Source organism: Heterocephalus glaber, unplaced genomic scaffold (genome assembly GCF_053883595.1).
Source record: "Heterocephalus glaber isolate CG9 unplaced genomic scaffold, H.glaber_assembly_v1.0 deba00001460, whole genome shotgun sequence".
Lineage (NCBI taxonomy): Eukaryota > Metazoa > Chordata > Mammalia > Rodentia > Bathyergidae > Heterocephalus > Heterocephalus glaber.
In genome coordinates this window covers 331653-357364 of record NW_028258307.1, presented here as the reverse complement: position 1 = coordinate 357364, position 25712 = coordinate 331653, and the positions used below count along the sequence as shown (strand labels likewise).

The window sequence follows — 25712 nt, the reverse complement described above, 5'->3', positions numbered from 1 at the left end:
TAAGTGAAATAAATAGGACACACATGTGTAAATACTGAATAGTTTCTCTAGTGTGGGAAACTGAAAGTGTAAATAAGGACTAAATGTATAATAGGTAATGTGAAATAGGAAGAAAAGGGGCAAAGGGGAAGGGGAAATTGGAGGGTAAGGAAAAGAAAAGAAGGAAATGGAATTAATATGAAAAAATGGAAAAAAATGGAAACAAAGTCTTTGTAAAAAGGGAGGGATGGAGGAGTTGAAGAGAGTGCAGGGGAAGGGGGAAAAATAAGAACCAAGAGAGATTATGTAAAGATGCAAATTTCCAATGATGAATGTTATTACATTGTATACCTAAAATGTACCAATGTTTAAAAGGTATAATTGATAATGTGAAATAGGAAGAAAAGGTCCAAAGGGTTAGGGGAAGTGGGACGTGTAGGCGAAAGTAAAGAAGGGAAAGGAAAAATTATGAGAAATGGAAAAAATGGAAACAAAGTCTTTGTAAATAGGGAAGGGTGGAGGGGGTGAAGAAAGGGCAGGGAATGGGGAAAAAGTAAGAACCAAGATGCATTATGTAAAGGTACAATTCCCAATGTCAAATGTAAATGTATTGTATACCTAACGTATACCAATAAAAGAATTTCAGGAAGAAAAAAAAGGAAATCTAGTAGCTCAGTGGCCAATTAAGTTAAAATTACCTTAATATTTGTATGTAAACATAATGATTTCTAATTACATGGATGGGTTTAGACTGAACCTGTATACTTCTGACATTTCAACTGCATTAAAATTCTTGTGGAAAACACATTTCCTTCCTCTTTAGTCTTTGTACCTGCTGTTACAAAGGAGGACCCTTAGATTACATGCTGTTTTTTTCTACCGATTCATATTTCAGAAAATTTTTCAGAAGATATTGCATTCATGACATATTGATTTATGTATCTTTAATTGGTTGGTTTAATATTTTATCATTACAATGAACATTTCATGCACACAAAAGGAAAAATCATTTCAATGCTTATTAATACTAGAAGGGCTAAATTTTAAGTAAATATGCCTCAGCTGTGAGATATCTGTTAGGAGGTAGAAAAATAGTTATGAAATCCAGGTATATTTATATAGAACACAGGCAGGATTGTTATTTTATTTATTTATTTCCTCAAATAAGCCATTATTTTTATTCTTGTGACTTAGGGAATTTCAAGAAATAGAAAATGAAGACTCCTGACCTGACAGCAAGAACACAAAGCCAGAGTGTGGCATTGTGCACAGCCTCCTGGGGGCCATAGGCAAGCCCCACTGGGAAGCAGTGTCTGAGAGGAGCACTGAGCAGGATCTCCCTTGCCAGGTGAGGGAGGACCCAGGAGAGTGGAGGCTTCACTCTGTCTGCAGCAAGCATGACTCCATAAAGCAGGGACACTGGGCGTGATCACATTCTGCCTCTGGCAACTCATTTATTTCCCTTTTCAGGAGACAGCTTGAGACCAACACAACAGGCAGACAGGCCCATTCAGAGACTCAGAGGTGACACTGGCATAAATTTGAAGTGGCTTTCTGGGGAATAAACAGCAGATATTTGCAAATTTGAAGATAAGAAAGAAGAGATAATCAAGCTGTTAGTGTGTGTAAACCAGCCTCCGGGGGCCTCAGGCACACTGGCAGGCACTAGTGCGATCAAACTCATGATGGTTTTCCCATCATCTGACCCTACAGTACACAAAGCTCCATTCTGGAACTGGGATTCCAGAATGACTCATGACATTCCTCTGAGATACACAGAGACTAGGCTATGCTCACACTGAAAATCCTTTATTCTTTTGGCCATCTCCATCTTAACTTTATAAGTATTATATTGAAATTTGTACCTAGGTCTAGAGAGATCCTACCAGGACTGTGATCCTGCATGGTTTTTAAAATGGAGACATAGAATGCAATTTGATTGGACAAATAGCAGTAAAAGAACCTATCAAGTGGGTGTAGCTGAAGTGATTAATGCTTTCCACATTCAGTTGATCATTAGCTATTCAGGCACTTGAAACTAATTACAAGTCACTGGCTATGATCAATCTACACTGCTGTGGTCTGTGGAACCCAGCTCACATGCTCCAAATCTATGGCCTCCCTCAAATTTCATTTACCTGTGCATGACTTCCTCATTGGTGTGGTCCTGTACTATTACTTCAAAACTGAGAATATTTACTAGAACACAGAAAACTATTGAGATTATTTGTAAAAGATTAGCAGGCTGATTGTATGTCCTAACTTAAATTTATAATGATCTTTCCTCTTTGTTCTGCATTGTGTGAGGTTATAGCTTTATATCTGTCTGGAGAATGCAGTCACAGTGAACCCTGTTTGCTCAGAAAGTAAGCCCTGTTGAGGTACAGAGTGTGTGCAATCAGGGTGCATCCCCTGGCATGTGGCCCCAATTGGGTTTGCTCAGTGGTTTCCTCTATATCAAGGGAGCTCAGGCAGAGGAAGCAAAGCATTTTCCCAGGAAGGAGGAACTGCAGTTGTCACCACTTTGGGAGAAGAGCAACTTGCTGCCTGCCTGTGAGAGCTCCTGAGAAACTAGAGGACTTCACTGTCTGCAACCTTGGCTCCTGGTGAGGTCGCCAAACAATTAGATGTGAGCCCTGCTTAAAGCAGGTCCTGCCTATTGTTAGATGAATCGCTATCTTCTGGTGTGTAAATTTAACTTATCAGCATTTACTACCAGTTTGATATTTCACTTTGTGTGTCTGATTTATTTTCTTTAGCATATTGGTCTCAAGTTTCATCCATTTTCTTATGAAGGACTCTAATTTAATTTTGATTATTTTGTTGCTCTTCTATCACTGCTCAAATCTACATTATTTGCTCCCTAATGATTATAGATACATTTTGTCTTATTATTCACAATATTTATATATATATACCTTTGATTAATTTGCCAATTTGAAGTATCTTATATAAAGATTTGTAAACACTTTTCAATAACTTCATGTCAGTAGGTTCCCATATTTGTTAGTTGAAGTACATGAGAGTTTTTTATGCAACTTCTGTAGTTAGATTTTATCAGTGCAAAAATGATGATGGTTTTTGTCTCAATTATATAGCTTTCGGTATATCTTTAGTTATTTCCTGTTTTAACTTAATAATTTCTATTTTTCACTATTTGTAATTCTGTCATACACATGGAAATTTGAGGAATTTTCCATTTCACTTTCTTTTATTTGATAATATATTCATATTTTACTCTTTCCTTTATGGATATCATTTAACTTCCAAGGTAATAGATTTTGTGTTTTTTTATTTAATTAATTTTATTGGTATATTTTTAGGTATATAATATAATGACACTCATCATTGGAAATTTGCATCTTTACATAATCTCTCTTCCTTCTTATTTTTCCCCCTTCCCCTGCCCTCCCTTCAACCCCTCCATCCCTCCCTATTTACAAAGACTTTGTTTCCATTTCTTCCATTTTCTCATATTAATTCCATTCCCTTCTTTTCTTTCCCCTATGGCTCCCATTTCCCCTTCCCCTTTGCCCCTTTTCTTCCTATTTCACATTATCTATTATACCTTTCAGTCCTTATTTACACTTTGAGTTTCTCACACTAGAGAAACTATTCAGTATTTACACATGTGTGTCCTATTTATTTCACTTAGGAGTATCACCTCAATGTGCTTCCATTTAGCTATAAATGTCTCTAATTTCTCATTTATTTGTCTGAGTAGTACTCCATTTTATTTTTTAAAAACCCCACATTTTCTTTATCCTGTCTCCAGTTCATAGGCAATTGGGCTGCTTCCAAGTTTTAGCTATTACAAATTGTGCTGCTGTGAACATGGGTGCACATATATCCCTGTTGTATGATTCTTTTAATTCTTTGGGAAAGATACCCAGCAAGGGAATAGCTGGGTCAAATGGAACCCCTAATCCTAATTGTCTGAGGTATCTCCTCATTGATTTCCACAGTCATTGCACCAGTCTTCTTTCCCATTAATGAAGAAGGGATCCTTTCTCCCCACAACCCCACCAGCATGTCATTGGTTGATTTCATGATAGCAGCCATACTTTCTGGGGTGAGGTGAAATCTCAGGGTTCTTTTCATTTGCATCTCTTAAATGACCAGTGATATTGAACTTTCTTTCATATGTTTATTTGGTGCTTTTACTTCTTTGTCTGAGAAATGTCTGTTCATTTCAGATGCTCTTTTTTGGATTGGGTCTTTAAATTTCAGAGGTCTGATTTTTTAAAGTTCTTTATATATTCTTGACAGTAGAATTTTGTCTAAGGAATTGCTGGTGAAAAATTTTTTCACCTTCTGTGTTGCCTCTTCCCAGTGTTGGTGGTTTCTCTTGCTGTGCAGAAGCTTTTTAATAAGAAGAGATCCCACTTGTTGATTGTTTGTGCTAGCCACGGCAATTAGACAAGAGAAAAAAATAAAAGGAATAAAGAGAGGAAATGAAGAAGTCCAATTGTCATTATTTGCAGATGACATGATACTCTATATAGAAGACCACAAGAACTCCACCAAAAGTCTTCTAGACTTAATAACCAAATTCAGTACAGTAGCTAGATACAAGGTCAATACACAAGAATCAATACCTTTCCTATACATGAACAACAGACTCACTGAGAGAGAAATGGGGCAAACAATTCCTTTCACAATAGCATCCAAAACATTGAAATACCTAGGAATCAACCTAAGAAAAGAAAGCAAAGACTTCTACTCTGAAAACTATAGAACTCTAAAAAAAGAGATTTAAGATGATATCAGAAAGTGGGAGGAAATAGAATTTGTTCTGTTGAACTATTTTAGATTTTTTAAATATTGATTTACATTTTGTAACCATTTTCATATTCTATTTATAGTTTTATTAACTTATAATTCATTCTAAAATATGGAAATGGAATTTTAGAAATTTGATTCAGAGTAATGGCTTTCTCATCAATCATCTAAAAGTTTCACAACTTCACAGTTTTTACTTCAGCTTCTCAATAGTTATGTCTGTATTTTTCTTTATGCTCATTTCATTGACTTCTCTTGAACCAATGGATCATTTGAAGAAAAATTTATGTATGTGTCATGTGATAATGGAAGTCTTTCTGGCTCACTAAGAACTATAAAAGTAGAACATGTGCAGGTTTTGGAAGCCATGCTTGGGTATTTCTAGGAAGGAGAAATCCTGCTGGGTTGCCTGTCATTCACTCTGAGAAATAATTTGAACCTTAAATATTGCAATCATGGCTATGGTAGTATTTTATATGAGTATTTCTACAGTTGTCAGGAATAGAATCTTCTGTTCTATTCACCATTTTCCATGTCATATATATGCAAGGATTCTGAGATAAGAAATAGCCTTATACATGTCCGCACTGAGCAGACTCTCACATCACTGTTCATCTTCCCATCTTAGCTAGATGAGTGTGATAAGTCAATTTTTCTCTACTGTAAATTTTATAGTCAAGATCAAGCAAGTTAGGGGGTATCATTCCAAGGAATTTTACTCTTAAAACAAAAGAGAATTAACGAGCTTCAGTGATTAGAGCATTGGTTTTTGAGAGATGGAAAGTCCTAGTAAAGAATCTGCTGTTTATAATAAGTAAAAATATTTCCTTAGAATTTCTGGACAAGGGAGACTGTGGTATGACTGTAGAACAATTGGTCAGAAGTAACCAATGGGTATTTGGAGATACTCTATTAAACTGAGTTACTTCATCACTTTAAAAAATTTGTTTCTACTCATTTGGGTAACAATGTATATGGTCTTCTATTTCATTTTTGATATGTGAGAATAACCAATAGTTTACCCAAAAGGTGTTCATGTGATTGCATTTGCTTTGCAGTGTTTAAAGAGGTAAAGTGAAATGTAGTCATTAACTTGGTGCTAGCCCAGTATGACTAGAGTCCTTTAGGAAAAAGAAGAGTACTCACATGTGCTCACTGAAGGCCAAATAGAAACAGAAGGAGATTCCAGCATGCAGGTGCCACTCAGCCAGTTCCTAGACAAACAAAGCCTATGGAACTTTTCATCTCAGAATTGTGAAAAATAGTTTTTATTTCTATCCACTCACTCAGAAACACTTTGATATGGCAGCACTGCTTGCATTTGAATAATTATATATTAGCCCAATGTTGTTAAAACTATATGGAATTGTCTTTGATAGTTAGAGCAAAAGAGAAAGTATGAGTTTTAAGAGACACATTTAAATGTTGTAATATTTATGGAACAAGGGAGAAAGTTCATTTAAAAAGACATAATAAATTTTCACAAAACATGGACAGGGTCTATCACTAGTGATCATGTAGTTTGACAAAGATCAGCATCATGATCATGTGCTTGCAGATACAGGCCTGACAGGCAAGGGTTTCTTGGAGGACTCTCCTTTGCTGATGTTTAGGAAAATATATAAAATATTTCTTAGCAAATGGAAAACCAATATCTCTATGGGTGTTTGTTCGAGATGGTTACCACATATTAAAATGGGCAGTAAAATGAGGAGTGAGGGTTTCATGCTTAGGAAGTGGGGAGAATATCCAATTATTTGCCAAATGGTACATATTTCACGTTCTTAGTAATTTCTTTTATTTCCATTAAGTTTATTGGTACATTGTAGGTATGTAATACAGTTACGTTCATCGTTGGGTTCTTGTACCTTTACAAGATGTATCTTGGTTCTTAATTTTCCCCTATACCCCTGACCTCCCTTCACCACCTCCACCTTCCCTATTAACAAATACTTTGTTTCCATGTTTTTCCTTTTCTCCAATATTTCTTTTCCCTTCTTTCCTTTCTCCTCCCCCTCCCACTTCCCCTTCTCCTTTAGACGTTTTCTTCCTATTTCACAATATCAAGTATACATTTTGATTCTTATTGACACTTTTACTTTGTCACACCAGAGAAACTATTCAATATTGACACATGTGTCCTATTTATTTCAATTAAGAGTACGGCCTCAATGTGCATTCACTTAGGTATAAATTTCTCCAGATTCTCATTCTTTATGGTTGAGCAGTACTCTATTTTATAAAAGTAAAAAACCACATCTTCTTTATCAAGTTGCTCATTGATGGGCAGTTGGGCTGTTTCCAAGATTTAACTATTACAAACTGTAAAGCTACTGGGCCACTGTACTGCCCCCGCCAGAACAGAAGAGGTGAGCCACTTGTGGGGCACAGGAGAGGCTTCCAGGATGTGTACCACTGCTGCCATTACAGAGGAGATGATCCACTCCCACCACACAGGAGCATACTTCCAGGCCACAGTACCACCCTTGCCAGCACAGTGGAGGTGAGCTGCTCCTGGGGCACAGAAGGAGGTTTCTGGGCCACAGTACCACTTCCACCAGCACAGGGGAGGTGAAGTGCATGGGCAGCAGCAGCAACCCCTGCCCATTGAAGTGAGAAGACATGTAGACAATTTTCAAAGCAAGACTTCCAGATCCCCTAAAACAACCCCAAAGGGAAATGAGATGGAACATTCTGATACTCAAGAACCTGGACTCCCTGAAATAGCAACAAAAGAGGATCTGGAAAAAATGAAATCATAAATAATTTCTCAGATAAAAGCAGAGATTGTGCCCATAGTGCAAGACATGATTAATAAATCTAGGGAGGATACAGATAATAAAATAAAGAAGCTGAGGAACATGATGGAATCCCAACATAGGAAACAAATGGAATCCATAAAACAGATGCAAACAGATGTCCAAGAGATTAAAAACTCCATTGAAAGTCTATGCAGCATAATGAGCCAATGTGAGGACAGAATTTCAGATACAGAAGAAAAGATTGCTATTTGTGACCAGGAAAAGAGAAATTGCTTTAAAATTTTAAGGGACCATGAGAAATCAATCTAGCAGCTGCTAGATGATGTAAAGAAGAATAACATAAGATTAATTGGAGTCAATGGAAAAACAAGAGAGAGTTCAGGTGACATAAAATATGTTCACAGAAGTGATGGCAGAAAACTTCCCAAGCAGGGGAAAAGAACTTGACATACACATAAGTGAGGCATATAGGACTCCAAGTAGCCATGATCCAAAAAAACTACACATAGGCATATAATTGTTAAGATTTCAGAAACCCAACAGAAGAACAAAGTTCTACAGGCAGTGAGAGAAAAGAAACAAATCACATACAAAGGGAAGCCCATCAGAATCACAGCAGACTTCTCAAAGCAAACAGTCAAGGCAAGAAGAGCTTGGTGTTGTTTCAAGTCCTAAAGGAAAATAGCCTCCAACCCAGATTGATGTACCCTGCAAAATGAACTTTCAAAATTTATGGAGAAATAAGATACTTTCATGACAAAGAGCAACTTGGGAACTTCATGAATACCAAACCAGCACTCCAAAAAATTTTAGAGAATATCATGGGAAGAGACAATGAGGATCACAACCCCAGGAAGCCCAGCAGAATGAATCTGTTGGATGTGACAAATTAGTAAACACAAAGGGGAAGAATCGAACAAAAAGAAAAAGTTGTGACAAAGATAAGTCAACACATATCACTTATAACTACCAATGGTCTCTATTCACCAATCAAAAGAAATAGACTGGCAGAATGGGTCAAGAAGCAAGATCCAACAATATGCTGCATAGATAAAACACATTTAATTCAAAAAGAAACTCATAGACTGAAAGTTAAAGGGTGGAAAACAATACTCCATGTGATGGGAACCTGAAAACAAGCAGGAGAAGTTATCCTCTTTGCAGATCAAGTGGATTTCAACCCAAAATCTGAAACACTTCTGGTCCCAAAAATTTCAGATAAGCAGTAGTCAACTTGTATGTATAAATCTATTGTGAACATGTGTTTTCATTCCTCTTAAGTAAAAACTGAAGACTAGAACTGTTGGTTCTGTGGGATTGTATGATTCAAAACTTATGTATTCCCTCAGACTTTGTTATGTCTAATGGCTAAAATGTGTTTGCTAGTCTTGAAACAGTAGATAAGATCTGTAACCTCCTTAGCAAAGCATTCAACCTCTTGTTTTAACCCCTTGTTTGTCCGGAGAACAAAAAATTCCCGGAACTACTATCAGTGAAACAAACCGTAACTAAATCTGCTGATCATGGTCACAGTGTCCTCACTGCGGTTATGCTGACCGTCAACATGTGACAATGAGCCAAACCCTTGTTCCTTCCTTCCCGTAAACCTACATGTAATCCCCCTTCAGCCCCTATAAAAACAGCCTCGAACTCTGAGCCAGTTGCCTCTCTCAGCTACCTTGCTTTGGGAGTGCCGTCTGGCCAGACTAATAAAGGTCTGTTTTTTTCTTCCCACTTGTCCAGTGTGTTCCTTCCCGGGTGAATGCCGCTGTAGCCAGCTCCTCGGAGCGTTTGGTAAGGCCCTCGGTCTTACAGTTCTTAACAGCAATACAAGAAATTTCTATATTGTTTCCCAAAACGGTTTTATCTTTTGACATTCACATTAGGAGTATTAGAAAGTTCTATCTGGTTCACACCTAAGCGGACTTTTGTTCTTTTAAAACATTTAACTTCATCTCCCTAATGAGTGTATAATTCAGTGTTATTGCACTGATTAGTATTTTTCTGATTCTAGTGCTGCACACCTTTCCTTATACTTTACTGGCTATTTATCATCTTCTTGTGTCTATTTTTTAATTGAGTTGTCTATTAATGAGCTGTAAGAGTTATTTATATATTCTGGTCAAAGGTTATATTCATTATAAATATGGACTGTTTAAGGACTGCTGTTCATTTTCGTAAGGATATCATTTAAATTCTAAATTTTGATGGAATCTCATTTATCAATTTTTTCTTTTATACATCATGTTTTTTATATCCTAGGAAATTTTGCCTACCCTAAATTAATAAACATTTTCCCTTATAGTTTCTTCTTATAAGTTTTATAGTTTTAGTCTTTCATATTTAGGTTCATAGATACTTTCAAGTTATTTTTACGTATGGAAATAAAGGGTTGAGTTTAATTTTTTACACATGGATACCAAGTGTTCTAGTGCCATTTGCAGAAAACACTCTTTTCCTCTGCTCTTGAATTGAGTTTATGATCTATAAAATGTTAATGTTAAATAATCTTTCAAAACAGTGGACCATATATGTGTGGTTCTCTTTCAAGATTCTCTGTTTTGTTCCAATGATCTATATGCCTTTCCTTGTATCAACACTGCCTTGATTACTGTAGCTTTAGAGGAAATCTTAAAATTAGGTACTAAATGTCCTACAACAGTGTTTTTTTTCTTTTTTCTTTTCTAAGTCCTTTGTACTCCTACATAACTTTTAAATTTCAATATCCAACTCTTCATTTATAGCAAGTATATATAGGCCTGAATTTTCATATATATCTTGTGTTTTCTAATCCTGCTAAATTCAAATACAAGTTCTAGGGGCTCCTAGGGATTTCTTAGTATTTTCTCTGTACATGGTCATTTCATCTACATATAAAGATTTTGCTTCTCCATTGCCAATCCTATCCTAATTGTGTCACTTTATTGCCAAACTCTTTTGGTTTGGGCCTATGTTTCAAAGTTTAATGGACAGATGAAGAGTAGGCATATCTGCCCTTGTTCCCCACCTTAAGGAGAAAGCATTGTATCATTTCCATTCATATAAGGCATTTTTACTGGAAGTATGAAGTACATGTCTTTAACCTGTTGAGAAGGTTCTATTCTACTTCTAGTCTCCTGATAGTTTTTACCATGAACAGCTGTAGAATTTAGTCCAATACTTTTTCTCCAACTACTGACAGGATCATATGGCTTTTCTTTCCTCTGTTAAAATGATGACTTTTGGGGGTGGATTTTCCAATGGTGAGCCATCACTGTTATCCCTATAATAAAACCACTTTCTACATACTGCCAGATCTGACTTGTAATAGTTTATTTTGTTAAACAAATTTTTATCTGTGGTCATACTTTTTCTTCTATTATCTTTATCCAGTTTTAGTATTGGCACAACGTTGATTTCCTAAAATGAGGGGAGAAGTGTTCCTTCTTTTTTCCACTTTAAATGTTTGATATAATTTATCAGTTAAAATGTTTATGAGCCTGTTGTTGTCATATAGATAGGTTTTCAAGCTAGGAATATGCTTTCTTTAATAGTTGTTATTGAAATTTTATATTTTCTCTAGAGTGAGTTTCATTAATTTGTCTTCCAAGGTACTTAGAAGTTGTCAAACTTATTTCAAAAAAGATTTTTGTAATATGCTTTCTATATCTTTCTTAATTCTGTAAAATCTGTGGTAATGTCTTCTAGATCTTGATATTGTAATTTTTAAAATGTGTAATTGATATTGTGTAATAGGAAGAAAAGGTCTAAAGGAGTAGGGGAAGTGGGAAGGGTAGGGGAAAGGAAAGAAGGGAAGAGGATAAAAATGGAAACAAAGTGTTTGGAAATAGGGAAAGGTGGAAGAGGTGAGGGAAGGGCAGGGGAAGGGGAAAAAATAAGAACCAAGATTCTCATGTAAAGGTACAAAATCCCAATGATAAATGTTATTGCATTTGATACCTAAAATGTATCAATAAAATAATGAACAGAAACTATTACAAACTGTGCTGCTATAAACATGGGTAAGCATATATCACTGTGATATGATTCATTTAATTCTTTTGGGAAGATACCCAGCAAAGAAATAGGTGGTTCAAATGGTGCTTCCAATCATAGGTGTTTGAGGTATCTCCATATTTTCCTCAGTGGGTGCAAAAGTCTGCACTCCCACCAGCAACGAAGAAGCATTCTTTCTCCCCTCAACTGCACCAGCATTTGGATTTGGTTGATTTCTGGATAGAAGCAATTCTTTCAGGGGTGGGGTGGAATTTCAGCAGTTTTTTCATCTGCATCTCTCAAACAACCAGTAATGTTGAAATTTGTTTTTCATATTTTAATTTGCTGCTTTTACTTCTTTTCTGAGAAATGTGTGTTCATTTCAGATGCCCATTTTTTTTATTAAATTCTTTTATTGGTACATTGTAGGTATACAACACAATTACCTTTCTCATTGGGAATTGTACCTTTACATAATGCATCTTGGTTCTTATTTTTACCCCATTCGTAGCCCTCCCTTCACCCCCTCGTCCCTTCCCTATTTACAAAGACTTTATTTCCATTTTTTCCATTTCTCAGCATTTTTCCTTTCCCTTTTTCCCTTTCCCCTGCCCCTCCCACTACCCCTACCCCTTTGGACCTTTTCTCCCTATTTTACATTATCGATTATTCATTCTAATCATTGGTACATTTTAGGTATACAATATAATGACATTCATCACTGGAAATTTGCACCTTTACATAATCTCTCTTGGTTCTTATTTTTCACCCTTGCCCAGCCCTCCCTTCAACCCCTCCAGTCCTCCCTATTTACAAAGATTTTCTTCCTATTTTTCCATTTTCTCATATTAATACCATTCCCTTCTATGCTTTCCCCTAGCCCTCCCACTTCCTTCCCCTTTGCCCCTTTTCTTCCTATTTCACATTACCTATTATACATTGAGTCCTTATTTACACTTTCAGTTTCTCACACCAGAGAAATTATTCAGTATTTATACATGTGTGTCCTATTTGGATTGGATCTTTAAATATGGGAGGTCTGATCTTTCGAAGTTCTTTATAGATTTGAGATAGTAGACCTTTGTCTTAGGAAGAGCAGGTGAATATTTTTTCCCACACTGTGGGTTGTCTCTTCATACTACTTGTGGTTTCTCTTGCTGTGAACAAGCCTTTTAATAAAAAGAGATCCCACTTGTTGATTATTTGTGCTAGTTCATGGGCAACTGAGGTTATGTTCATAAAATCTTTTCTTACACCAATGTGTTCAAGGGTTCTACCTAACCTCTGTTCCAACTGGTTCAGAGTTTCTATTTTAATATTGAGATCTTTAATCCATTTTGATTTTAGTTTAGTGCATGGTGAGAGATACAGGTCTAGTTTTAATCTTTGGTCAGTTGAAGCCCAATTTTTCCAGCATCATTTATTAAAGAGGCTATCTTTCCTCCAGTGAGGATGTTTGGCTCCTTTATCAAAGGTGAGATGGTTGAGTATGTCTGGCGTTGTTTCTGCATCTTCTAATCTGTTCCATTGGTCCTCAAGTCTGTTTCTTTGCCAGTACCATGCTGTTTTATCACAGTAGTTTTGTAGTATAGTTTCAGGTTGGGGATTGTGATACCCCCTGCCATGTCTCTCTCACCTAGAATTACTCTTGCTATTTTGGGTCTCTTTTTGTGCCAAAAGAATTTTTGGATTGTTTTCTTGAGGTCTATGAAGTATGGTGCTGGGATCTCAATTGGAATTGCATTAAATCTATATAGCAGTTTTGGAAGTATGGCCATTTTCACTATATTAATCCTTCCTACCCAGGAGCAGGGGATGTCTGTCCATTTTCTGATATCATCTTCAATCTCTCTTTTCAGAGTGCCATAGTTTTCAGAGAAGAGGTCTTTGATTTCTTTCATTAGGTTGATTCCTAGGTATTTCAGTTTTTTGGATGCTATTGTGAAAGGAATTATTTGCCCTATTTCTCTCTCGGTGAGTCTGTCATTGGTGTAGAGGAAAGCTATTGATTTTTGTGTGTTGACCTTGTAACCAGCTACTTGACTGAATTTGGTTATTAAGTCTAGAAGACTTTTGGTGGAGTTCTTGGGGTCTTCTATATAGAGTATCATGTCATCTGCAAATAATGACAATTTGACTTCTTCATTACCTATCTTTATTCCTTTTATTTCTTTCTCTTGTCTAATTGCTGTGGTTAATGTTTCCAGAACTATATTGAACAAGAGTGGTGATAGCGGACATCCTTGTCTTGTTCCTGATTTTAGTGTGAAGGATTTCAGTTTTTGACCATTTAGTATGATATTGGCTGTTGGTTTTTCACAGATGGCTTCTATCAGTTTGAGGTAGAGACCATCTATTCCAAGGTTTTGTAGGGTTTTTATCATAAATGTATCTTGGATTTTGTCAAATGCTTTTTCTGCATCTATGGAGATAATCATATGGTTTTTGTCCTTGGCTCTATTGATATAGTCTATTATATTGACTGATTTGCAGATGTTGAACCATCCCTGCATCTCTGGGATGAATCCCACTTGATCAGGGTGTATGATCTTCTTGATGATCTTCTGCATTCTGTTTGCCATTATCTTATTAAGGATTTTTGCATCTATGTTCATTAGTGAGATTGGTCTATAGTTCTTTTTTCATTTGGGTCTTTCTCTGCTTTGGGGATCAAGGTGATGCTTGCTTCCAGGAATGAATTTGGGAGTATTGCTTCCCTTTCAATTCCATTGAAGAGTTTAAACAGTAGTGGCAGCAGTTCCTCTCTAAATGTCTTGTAGAATTCAGCAGTGAAGCCATCAGGGCCTGGGCTTTTCTTAGTTGATACGTTTTTAATTACATTTTCAATTTCATTCGTTGATATTGGGTTGTTCAAAATTTTTAGGTCTTCTTTGTTCAACTCTGGTAATTCATATGTATCTAGGAATCTGTCCATTTCTTCTGTGTTGTCCATCTTATTGGCGTATAGGTTGTGGAAGTAGGTATTGATGATCCTCTGGATTTCTGCTGGGTCTGTTGTCATTTCACCATTTTCATTCCTAGTTGAATGGATTTGGGCATTTTCTTTCCTTATTCTGACAAGGATGGCTAAAGGTTTGTCAATTTTGTTGATTCTTTTGAGGAACCAACTCTTGGCTTCATTGATTTTTTGTATCATTCTCTTAGTCTCCATTGCATTGATTTCTCCTCTGATCTTTATAATTTCCTCCCTTGTATGAGGTTTGGGGTTGTCCTGTTCTTCTTTTTCTAGAAGCTTGAGGTTCAGCATCAGGTTGTTTAATTGGGCTCCTTCTGTTTTCTTAATATGTGTATTCACTGCTATGAATTTCCCTCATAAGACTGCTTTCATTGTGTCCCATAGATTCCGATATATTGTATTGTCATGGTCACTTAATTGTAGGAACTGTCTGATTTCTTCTTTAATTTCCTCTGTGACCCATTGGTTATTCAGAAGTGTGTTGTTCAATTTCCACATGTTTATGAAATATTTTGAGTTTCTTTTGCTATGGATCTCTAATTTCATGGCACTATGGTCTGATAATATACAGGGAATAACTTCAATTCCTTTGCACTTACTTAAACATGTTCTATGTGTGAGTATGTGGTCTATTTTGGAGAATGACCCATGTGCAGCTGAGAAGAATGTGTATTCTGATTTTGTGGGGTGGAAGACTCTGTAAACATCTGTTAAGTTCATTTGTTCAAGAGTTCGATTGAGTTCTAGTATTTCATTACTTATTTTTAGTCTAGTTGATCTATCTATTTGTGACAGTGGGGTGTTGAGGTCCCCCACTACAACTCTATTAGTGCATATATGACTTTTCCTGTCCGTTAGTATTTGTTTTATATAGTTGGGTGCACTAGTGTTTGGTGCATAGACATTTATGATTGTCATCTCTTCTCTTGGATTCTTCCCTTTACAAGGATGTAGTGTCCTTCTTTGTCTTTCTTAATCAGTGTTGGTTTGAAATCTACTTGATCTGCAAAGAGGATATCTATTCCTACTTTTTTTGTGTTTCTGTCTCATGGAGTATTGTTTTCCACCCTTTAACTTTCAGTCTATGAGTTTCCTTTTGAATTGTGTTTCTTGTATGCAGCATATTGTTGGATTTTGCTTCTTGACCCATTCTGCCAGTCTCTTTCTTTTGATTGGTGAATTGAGACCATTAACGTTGATGGTTATCACTCAAACATATTGACTTGTCATTGCTATGAGTTTTTCTTTTTGTTGGGTTCTCCACCTTTACATTTAATTTCTTGTCATGCCAGATGGGTTCATTCTGCTTTGCTTCCTGGGGTTGTGATCCTCAATGTCTGTTCCTAGGATATTGTGTAAAATTTTATGTGGTGCTAGTTTTGTATTCACAAAGTTCCTAAGGTGTTCTTTGTCATGAAAGTATCTTATTTCTCCATCCATTTTGAAAGATAGTTTTGCAGGGTACATCAATCTGGGTTGGAGGCTGTTTTCTTTTAGGGCTTGGAATATGTCATTCCAAGCTCTTCTTGCCTTGATGGTTTGTGTTGAGAAGTCTGCTGTGATTCTGATGGGCTTTCCTTTGTATGTGATTTGTTTCTTTTCTCTGACTGCTTGGAGAACTTTGTTCTTCTGTTGTGTTTCTGGAATCTTAACAATTATATGCCTATGTGTAGATTATTTTTGATCAAGGCTATTTGGAGTCCTATATGCCTCACTTATCTGTATGTCAAGCTCTTTTCGCCTGCTTGGGCAGTTTTCTGCCATTATTTCTTTGAAGAGATTTTTTATGTCATCTGCACTCTCTCTCCTGTTTCTTCATTGAGCCCAATCTGTCTTATGTTATTCTTTTTCACATCAACTAGCAGCTGCTGGATTGATTTCTCATGTTCCCTTATAATTTTGAAGCAATTTTTCTTTTCCTGGTCACTAATTGCAATCTTATCTTCTATATCTGAAATTCTGTCCTCACATTGGCTCATTCTGCTGTGTAGACTTTCAGTGGAGTTTTTCATGTCCTGGAAATCTATTTGCATCTGTTTTATGGATTCCATTTGTTTCCTATGTTGGGATTCCATCATGTTCCTGAACTCCTCTCTAGATTTATTAATCATGTCTTGCACTAGGGGTACAATTTCTCCTGTTATCTGAGAAATTATTTCTGATTTCCTTTTTTCCAGATCCTCTTTTGTTGCCAGTTCAGTGGTTCCAGGTGGTTGAGTATCAGAGTGCTCCATTTCATTTCCCTTTGGGGTTGCTGTAGGTGATCTGGAAGTCTGGTTTTGAGACTTATTTACATGTTTTCTCATTTTGACTGGGGTAGGGGGGCTGTTGCCGCCTGCACTGATTACCTCCTCTGAGCTGGGAGAGGTGGGACAGGGGCTGGGAGCAGCGGTGGGAATGGTGACCCAAAAGCCCTTTCCTGTGGCCTGGGAGCAGCATGAGGGATGGTGGCCGGGAAGCTGCTTCCTCTGGACTGGGAGCAGTGGGATGGCAGCTCTGAAGCTCCTCCCTCTGGACCAGGAGCTGTGGGAGGGATGGTGGCCCAGAAGCCCCTTCCTCTTTGCCAGGAGCAGTGGGACAGAAGGTGGCCCAAAAGCCCTTTCCTCTGGGCAGGGAGCAGTGGGAGTGATGGTGACTGAAACCCCTTCCTCTGGACCAGGAGCAGTGGGATGGCTGCTCAGAAGCACCTAATTCTGGGCCGGGAGCAGTGGGACTCAGTACCTTGGTCTGGTGTGGTGTCCTCTGTGTCTTTGTAGTGTGGAACCAGGTGTCTGCCTGTCTGCAGCAGGGTGATTCAGCTCAGATCCCCATGTTTGAATTGAGTCTTTATATTTTGCGGTCTGATTTTTTTTTTAGTTCTTTATATTTTCCAAATAGTAGACCTTTGTCTGAGTAACAGCTGATAAGTTTTTTTCCCACATGATAGGTAGCCTGTTAGTTCTGTTGGTGGTTTCTCTTGCAGTGCAGAAGCTTTTTAACAAGATGAGATCCCTGTTGTTGATTCTTTTTTCTAGTTCCTGTGCTATTGAAGATTAGCTCCTAAAGTTCTTTGTATGCAAATATCTTGGAGAGTTCTACCTAACTTATCTTCCAGCAAGTTTAGTGTTTCTGTTTTAATATTTAGATCATTAACCCACTTTCATTTTATTTAGTGGAAGGTAAAAGATAGGGGTCTTGTTTTAATCTTTGGCAACTTGAAATCCAGCTTTTCCAACACCATTTTTAAAGAGGCTGTCTTTCCTCCAGTGAGGATGATTGGCTCCTTTGTCAATGATGAGGCAGCTGAGTATGTCTGGAGTTGTTTCTGCATCTTCTAACCTATTCCACTGATCCTCAGGTCTGATTCTTTGCCAATATCATGCTGTTTGTATTACAGTGTCTTTGTAGTATAGTTTCAAGTTGGGAATTGTGATACCTCCTGATGTGTCTACGTTGCCTAGAATTGCTTTTATTATTGTAGGTTTCTCCTGGTTCCAGATGTACTTTTTTATTGTTTTCTCTTGTTCTATGAAATATCCTGTTGGGATTTCAATTGGGATTGCATTGAATCTGTACAGCAGTTTTGGAAGTATGACTATTTTCTCTATATTAGTTCTTCATACCCAGGAACAGGGGATGTCTTTCCATTTTCTTATATCCTCTTTAATCTCTGTTTTCAGAGTGCTGTTGTTCTCAATGTAGAGATCTTTTGCTTCCTTTGTTACATCGATTCCTAGATATTTCATTTGTTGCATGCTATTGTAAAAGGAATTGTTTCCCCAATTTTTCCCCCATTGAGTGTGTTAATTGTGCATGAGAAGGCTATTGATTTTTGAATGTTGACCTTGTATGCAGCTATGCTACTGAATCTATCAATTAAGTCTAGAAGTCTTTTGGTGGAGTTTTTGGGGTCCTCTATATAGAGTATCATATCATAAGCAAACAATGACAGTATAAATACTTTCTTTCCTATCTTTATTCATTTTATTTATTTCTCTTTTCTAATTACTGTGGCTTATGTTTCCAACACTGTAATGAACAGGAACGGTGATAGTGGACAACCTTGTCTTGTTCCTGATCTGATTTTAGCATGAAAATTTTCACTTTTGGACCATTTAGTATGATGCTGGCTTACAGTTGGTTATTCAGAGATTGCATTAATCAGGTTGAGATAAAGACCTTCTATTCCAATTTTTTGAAGGTTTTTTTTTTATCATGAATGGGTGTTGAATTTTGTTGAATGCTTTCTCTGCATCTATTCAGTTGATCATATGGTTTTGTTCTTGACTCATTCAATACAGTGTATTACATTTAATGATTTAAGTATGTTGAACAATTTTTGCATCCCTGGGATAAATCCTACCTTGTCAGGGTGTGTGATCTTCCTGATGATCCTCTGTTTTCTGTTTGCCAGTATCTTTTTGAGGATTTTGCATCTATGTTCATTAGGGAGATTTGCCTGTAGTTTTCTTTTTGGTTGAGTCTTCCTTGGTTTTGGAATCAAAGTAACATTTGCTTCCTGGAGTGAATTTTGAAGTATTGCTTCCATTTCAATTTCATTGAAAAGTTTAAAGATTATTGTCAATAGGTCAGAGGATGATCGCTACCAAATGATGCAAATCCAGTGTAGTGTGAAAAATTCTACCATATTTATCTAAAGATGGAAGCTCAGTCCTGCATGGGGATGGCTCATAGTTATCTCTGTTTTGGAATGAGAGAAGGAATTTGCTACATTTGAAATAAAAAGCTAAACAGGCTAATGGACAATTGAGAAAATGTTTTTCATGTTCCTATCTATGAGATGACTGCATTTGTACCTTATATTTAACCAGAACTACACACTCAAATCTTACTTCAGAATCATTGAGACCCTTGTGCTTTTGTCCAAGTGCACTGCATTTTCTGCTGCTTGGCAGTAGGCTCACATTTCCATGAATATCTGTGACTTCCTAACAGAAGAGTTTAAATCCTCAGCACAGACTGCTGTTTTAATAACTTTTATCTCTATCCACAGATTCAACGCTTAGTTTTTAGCCTGTGTCATAATCTGTACTGGAAGGCATCTGACAACTCTGTGAATGGCATTGAATGAGCAGGTGAGTAAGAATGTGTTTTTCTACTGGTACTGCAAGCTCATTGAGAGCAGATAGTAAGTCCTAAGTCCAAGTAGGAGGGATTAAGGCATCTATATTTCAGGCACGATTTTCTTCCCACTGAGGTAATTTTAATGGTTTAATTATAGTGTCTTATTTACTATATAATATGCATACAATGCTATAATATGAACATATTTGCCTATGGGTTTCAGTATCTTTGTGTATGTGAATCTATGCTATGGCTTTGTACTTATAGAAGAAATGTAAGATATTTTCTCCCTCATTGAGTTCCTTGTTCTTTTTATAGAAATATTGACCTCCTTGCATGTGCTGCTAACTATAGTGCTGTTCGATTTGTGCTGAATGCAGGGCATAGTGATCTGTGAGAAGTAGAGCACTGCAGCCTATGGCAGTGAGGGAGTTAAATATTTCACCAGGTGAATTCAATCAAAAGAGAGGCAAACATTTTGATATCAAGTCTGTAAGCTCTGGAAGAATAACAAAAGATGTTTAGGAAGATTAGCAATTGCCAATCATTTAAGTAATTTTACACTTAATAAATTGAATAGTACCTACTTCAATGTGGAAAAGTCTTCAAAGTATAACCTAAAATACTTTATTGTTCTGGACCAATATCATAGTACTTTCATGTCAATAATTCAGAATTTTTTATATTTGATGGATGCATGTTATTATTAGATAAAATTATTAACTTAATTGGTTGTAATCTTAACTCAGTAGTGTAGTAAGGGAATTAATAGAATGAAAATAAAAGGCTGTGGAAATTTTTTGAAGAACTGAATATGAGGTACCTCACGTAAAGCTTCTTGAACATGTGAATATAGTGACAACATTCACAGAGGAGAACTTCAAGAATAATATTGGGAGTTTTCTGAGAAGAGTGAGAATCCTCATAGCTCAGGAAAGTTCATCTATAACAAAGGACAATACTCCAATCAGAAAGATTTCTGATGAGTCCTGCTTGACATTTGTCCTGAACCTCACTCTACAAATTTGATTCCATTCCAGTACAGACAGATCACACACACAGATGGGGACAGTCATGCAGTTCAGCCAGTGATCAGGGATGGTGGTTTATTCTTTCACTGTCCTTGACCTTATGAATAATACAAACAACCATTATAATAAATGTCTTTGAGATAGGAAAATCATCCTTTGGATTGTTTCACATTCACATCAGTATAAAATTGGTTAAATAGATGAAAGTTATGAGGTATATGAATGAAAATGAAACAACCATGGTCATTCTCACTAATGGGAACCAAAACAGTGATAACAATAATTCAATTCTTTTATGTAAGAATTTTCCTGAATATGATCAGAGCAGATATTTTTACATAAAATTTTGAAATGGAATATTTCATAACAACCTTCATAAAAGTTATAACTACCATTCTATTGACAAATTTCAAAGGTTTTCAATACCAAATATGTAAAATTTCTCATAATGTAATTATCCTTCATAGTAATGAATTTATGAGCTCAGAGTGTGTTTGTAAAGAGAAGGAATAGTGTTGCCCTAAACAATTCAATTTCTCTGTATCCAGGCTTTCCTCTGCCTCTGGGCTATAATCTGATTTTTCTTGCAAAGAACTTTGTTGCTATTCCTCTATCTAAACTGTAGTGTCTATGACCTTCTAGAAGTTACTGACAATTGAAGATGTGACCATAAAATTCACCCCAGAGGAATGGGCCCTACTGGGCACACCTCAGAGAAAGCTGTACAGAAATGTGATGGCGGAGAACATTAATCATCTCCTATCCCTTGGTGAGTCCACCATTGTCTCTATCTATATTGAGTCATGCAGTTATTCTAGCATTAGATTTGTAGAATGTGTGATGCATACCCACTTAACTCTCTGTCTGAATTTGTTTATAAACCTTACACTTTCATGAAAGTTCTCAATCACATTCATTTACAAGATGTTTTTAACAACCTTGAATGTTGACTTCATCAATATTTCATGCCTTTATTGCAAGCAAATCTGCAAAACCCAGAGTAAAACTGTGTATTGAATGAATATTTTCAAAATTATAAATTCACTAAATAATTAGAAAAGTATTGTTTTAAAGTCAGCATGTAGAGTTTTGAGCCAGACATGAAAATAAATGTAATGTGAGCATTCTTGAAATGTTTGTGTTAGAATCTATTTAAATAGTATTCATTTTACCATGGACATATGTATTTTATTATTTTTGAAATATTGATAATTCTGCATTTTATTTAAAAACAAGAATGAATATAAGAATCCTGACAGAGAATCCTCTTTTGGCACACATTTTAGATTTCCATTTAATAGTCACAAATTCACTCAGTGATGTTTCCTGAATATATTTCCTAGGTCTAACCTCTAGTTCCTTACTTCTTCTCAATTGCATTCCTTGTACTTGATCAAAATATGTTTGTTGCCACAAAAATAAAAACGTGCTTGCTTACTTTTCCCTGAACAGGATACCAGCTCTGCAAATCAGATCTAAATTTTCTTTCAGTGGACAAAGAAATGCTGTGGATGGTGGAAGGAAGAGTTATTCCTCAACTTCAGAGTCCAGGTAGGGGCCCCTGAGTGGTGCTTCATTACACATGGGAGCACGGTCAGTATGCAAAGTGAAGACTTTTAAAGTGAGTGATGCTCTGTACAATGTGGGAGAGGACATGGGCGATTTTTTCAAGTTTTTTCAGGATTTCTTTAACATGACCATCTCCAGAATGTGTATTTATCTTTGCTTTTGCTGCGGTTGGATAGAAGATTTATGTATACACTGGAGTTACCATTTCATATAGGGGCTATTGTCCTCAGAGATTCCATTAAAGATTTTTCTCTCTATACCTGAACAGGCTCTTGTCACCATTTTAATTTTCGATAATTTAATCTTTATAAACTTCTATAATATCCAGTGCTCTATATTTGTACAACTTACCATTGGACCTCTGTTTACGTATGTACTCAGTTTAAGTGACAGTCTTTATTATCACTTGTTTCTTTGTAATTGATTTGTATTACTCATAGAGAAAGTAATGTTTCATTTAACCCGATTTGTAAATGCATATATCATACATTGGTACTTCTCATGCCCCTCATTTCCTCCTTAACATTTCCTCTCTCCTTCTCCTCAACCTCCTCTTCTCCAATATTCTCCCAAATCCCTTTCATGGCATCTCCATTGCTGTGGGTGATGGGATGAGAAAGGTTTGCCCAAATTTGCAGTCAAGGTGAGAACCAGAGACTCGTGCTTCAATACAGATGGGAGCCTGGCTATGGCATATGTGAGATGTGGCTTTGGTGAAGGGAATGATGTTTCCTAAAATGTAGCCGAAGACCCTGTGAAAAATGTTACAAGTGTTATCATTTAATTTAGTGGAACATCACAAGTCATGTGTTTTCCTATCATTGTTTCAGATTTGGGAGAGAACAATATGTACTCATTGAAATTAATTTTGTCAATGTCTGTTTTCTTCATAAGAGTACTAAATGTTTTCCCTGTGTACCAGCACAGATTTTTGTTTCCATTTTAATTTGTGTGATTAATTTTCACCAAATTCTACAATATCAAATGTCTACAACCTATAATTGGACAAATGCCTAGAACATATAATTTGACACTTGCCATTTTTACTCAATTTGAGTGACTATTTTTGGGGTTTTTTATTAGTTGTATGGTAATTTGAGGGACTAATATGTTTCATTTTATAAAACCTGCACATGCACACAACATATTTTGATTCTTTTCTCCTTCTCCTTAGATATTTGCCTGTCCCTGTCTCCTTCCTCTCATCCTCTACTTCTTTAATGATTTTCCCTTTGCTAAGATGCCAATCCAACCTCAGATTTTCTTCCATCTTCTGCTTATGAGACAAAACTGATATTTTACCTAACTAATCTGACTCATTTTATGCAACATGACCTCAAGTTTAATCATAGCATATTTTGTTTAGTGTAGATTGTGTGTCTAAAAAATACTTCATTGTGCATAAATACACATTCTCTGCCTTTGTCCATTTTCCTATGTGCACTTAGGAAGTTTTCACAGCTAGGAAAACATGTATTTTGCTGGAATAAAGATACTTAAAGAGTGGAAATATTTTAGAAATTCTTCAGGAAATGTATCAACATTTTAAGAAGATAAAATGGTAGATCAATATTTACTCTTTGAGGAAACTTCACAGTGATTTTAATAATGAATTTAATCATTTATGAGAAAAATTTATATCTAGTTTTACCTCAAATGCTCAAGAGAATTTATTATTACTTTTATATGATCCTCCTTCTAATTGGTGAGATGAAATCTCAGTGTAGTTTAGATTTGTAATTCACAGATAAGCAATGATGTGGAAATTATATTCATTTAATTACTTCTCTTTTCCTTTCTTCTTTGAAGAAATGACTATGTACATCATTTTCTTTTCTATTGATGCATATCTATTTTATTTTAGTTTTGCATATGTATTCATATATATATATATATATAATCATACTTCTCTGTATTAAGAATTGCTCTCAAAGTGTTTCTTCTGTTGTATAGTTTGTGTCTTCATTTGGTATTGTTTTTATTGCAGTGCAATACTTTCTGTTTGATATTACCCCATTTATTGAGTATTTCTCCTGTACATTTTCTAATGGAGTCCTGTTCAGGAAACTTTTACATTTGCTTGAAGACTGAAACATTTCCTTCTCCTATCTTCTTGTTCAAATAAATGTGGCAATATACCTGGGTATTTGATATACATTCAGTGGACATTTTTTTACATTGTGAAAGTTTGGAATCCACTTCTAATTATCTATTTATGAATGTCCAGTTTTCTGAAAATATTTATCAGACTAGTTTTTATTCAATACATATGCTTGTCTTCTTTTCAGGAAAATGATAGCTGTTAGTATGTAATTTTCTTTCAGTGTCCTCCAGTCTATTGCTTCTGTCTCTGTTTATGCCAACATTGTGTCAATTTTTGTACTTTTATTTTAATACATGGGTATTTAATATTGCACTGATTTTTAGCTTTCCTCAACTTTCTGATGATTGTTTTGCTTAGGCTTGCTTCTGTGTGTGTGTGTGTTTGCATGTGTCTTTTGCTGATGAATTGTAAGATTAGTTTTCTCATCTTTCAAAGAACTGTATTTAATATCATCATTGGAATTCACTGAATATGCAGATCTCTTTCATAACAAGATCATGAAAACAATATCAATTCTGTAACCTCATGAACATGAGAGATGGCATTAGTCACTGTTCCTCTTCCAAAATATTTAAGGCCAACACTTTAGAGAAAGAAAATCTTTACTGTAATACACAATTTCTGAGGTTGCACTTTATTATTGGCCAACTCCAATGCAGAAAAGCATAAGAGAATGGCCTGATAAGCTGCACAGGTGGCGGAAGGTGGGGTTCAAAAGAGAAAAAGAGGTGAGAAGAGAGGGTCAGGTGGAGACGAGAGCTTTCCCAGTCGTGTCCACATGACCTCCACATTCCAACCAGGTCCTGTCCCCAAACTCCTATTGAGCAAAGTACTTGTCAATGAACTAATCTAATAATGTCTACTTTGATGCTGTTATCCCTTCTGTTTTCTATATTCAACTCTCTTTCCATATATGAATAGTAGGTGACATTTCAACCTGAGATATATTAGAGTTCTTTTGATCTTATAATATCTTTTTCAATCCCTATATCATGTTGCATAATTCTAAATGTAGAAATAATTTAATATTTGTTTGAACTTATATTTTGATAGTTTTTGGAAAATACTGTGTCAGAGAGAAAATCCCTGGGTTCACAACAGAACCAGTTAAAAATCTTTGAAAGTATTTCAGCAAAGCTTGACTTCTCCAGAGGGGGGAATAGCTAGGATAGACACTGCCAGGCAGCACACCAGGCAGTCACTCCACATGGCTTTATTTCTTGACTCACTGTTTTCACTGTGACATGCTCTATTAGTGGCAACATTGCCTCACATGTTCACCTGATTCCATAGTTCTTAAGGAGCTGTGGTGCTGAGCAGAACAGATCCTGTGACCCAGAAGAATCTTTGTTACAAAGTTTTAGTGCAGGTGGACTAGCATATGGCCATATTGTCCCAAGTTATTCTTGCAAAGATTGGGAAAATAACCATGTGCACATTTACAAAAAGAGAATTTTGGCATAATGAAT

General features: G+C 36.1%; 1 protein-coding gene across 1 annotated transcript in view; it reads left to right on the top strand.

The window, feature by feature from the left end:
* The window catches only part of LOC101712253 (zinc finger protein 705B-like), a 54523-nt gene extending 34977 nt beyond the window's left edge, over positions 1-19546 (top strand). The window contains exons 4-5 of the mRNA XM_087216727.1: positions 9267-9317; positions 19469-19546. Coding sequence (XP_087072853.1) covers positions 9267-9317; positions 19469-19546 — 129 coding nt within the window. The remainder of the gene's footprint in view (positions 1-9266; positions 9318-19468) is intronic.
* Positions 19547-25712: the final 6166 nt, after the last annotated feature.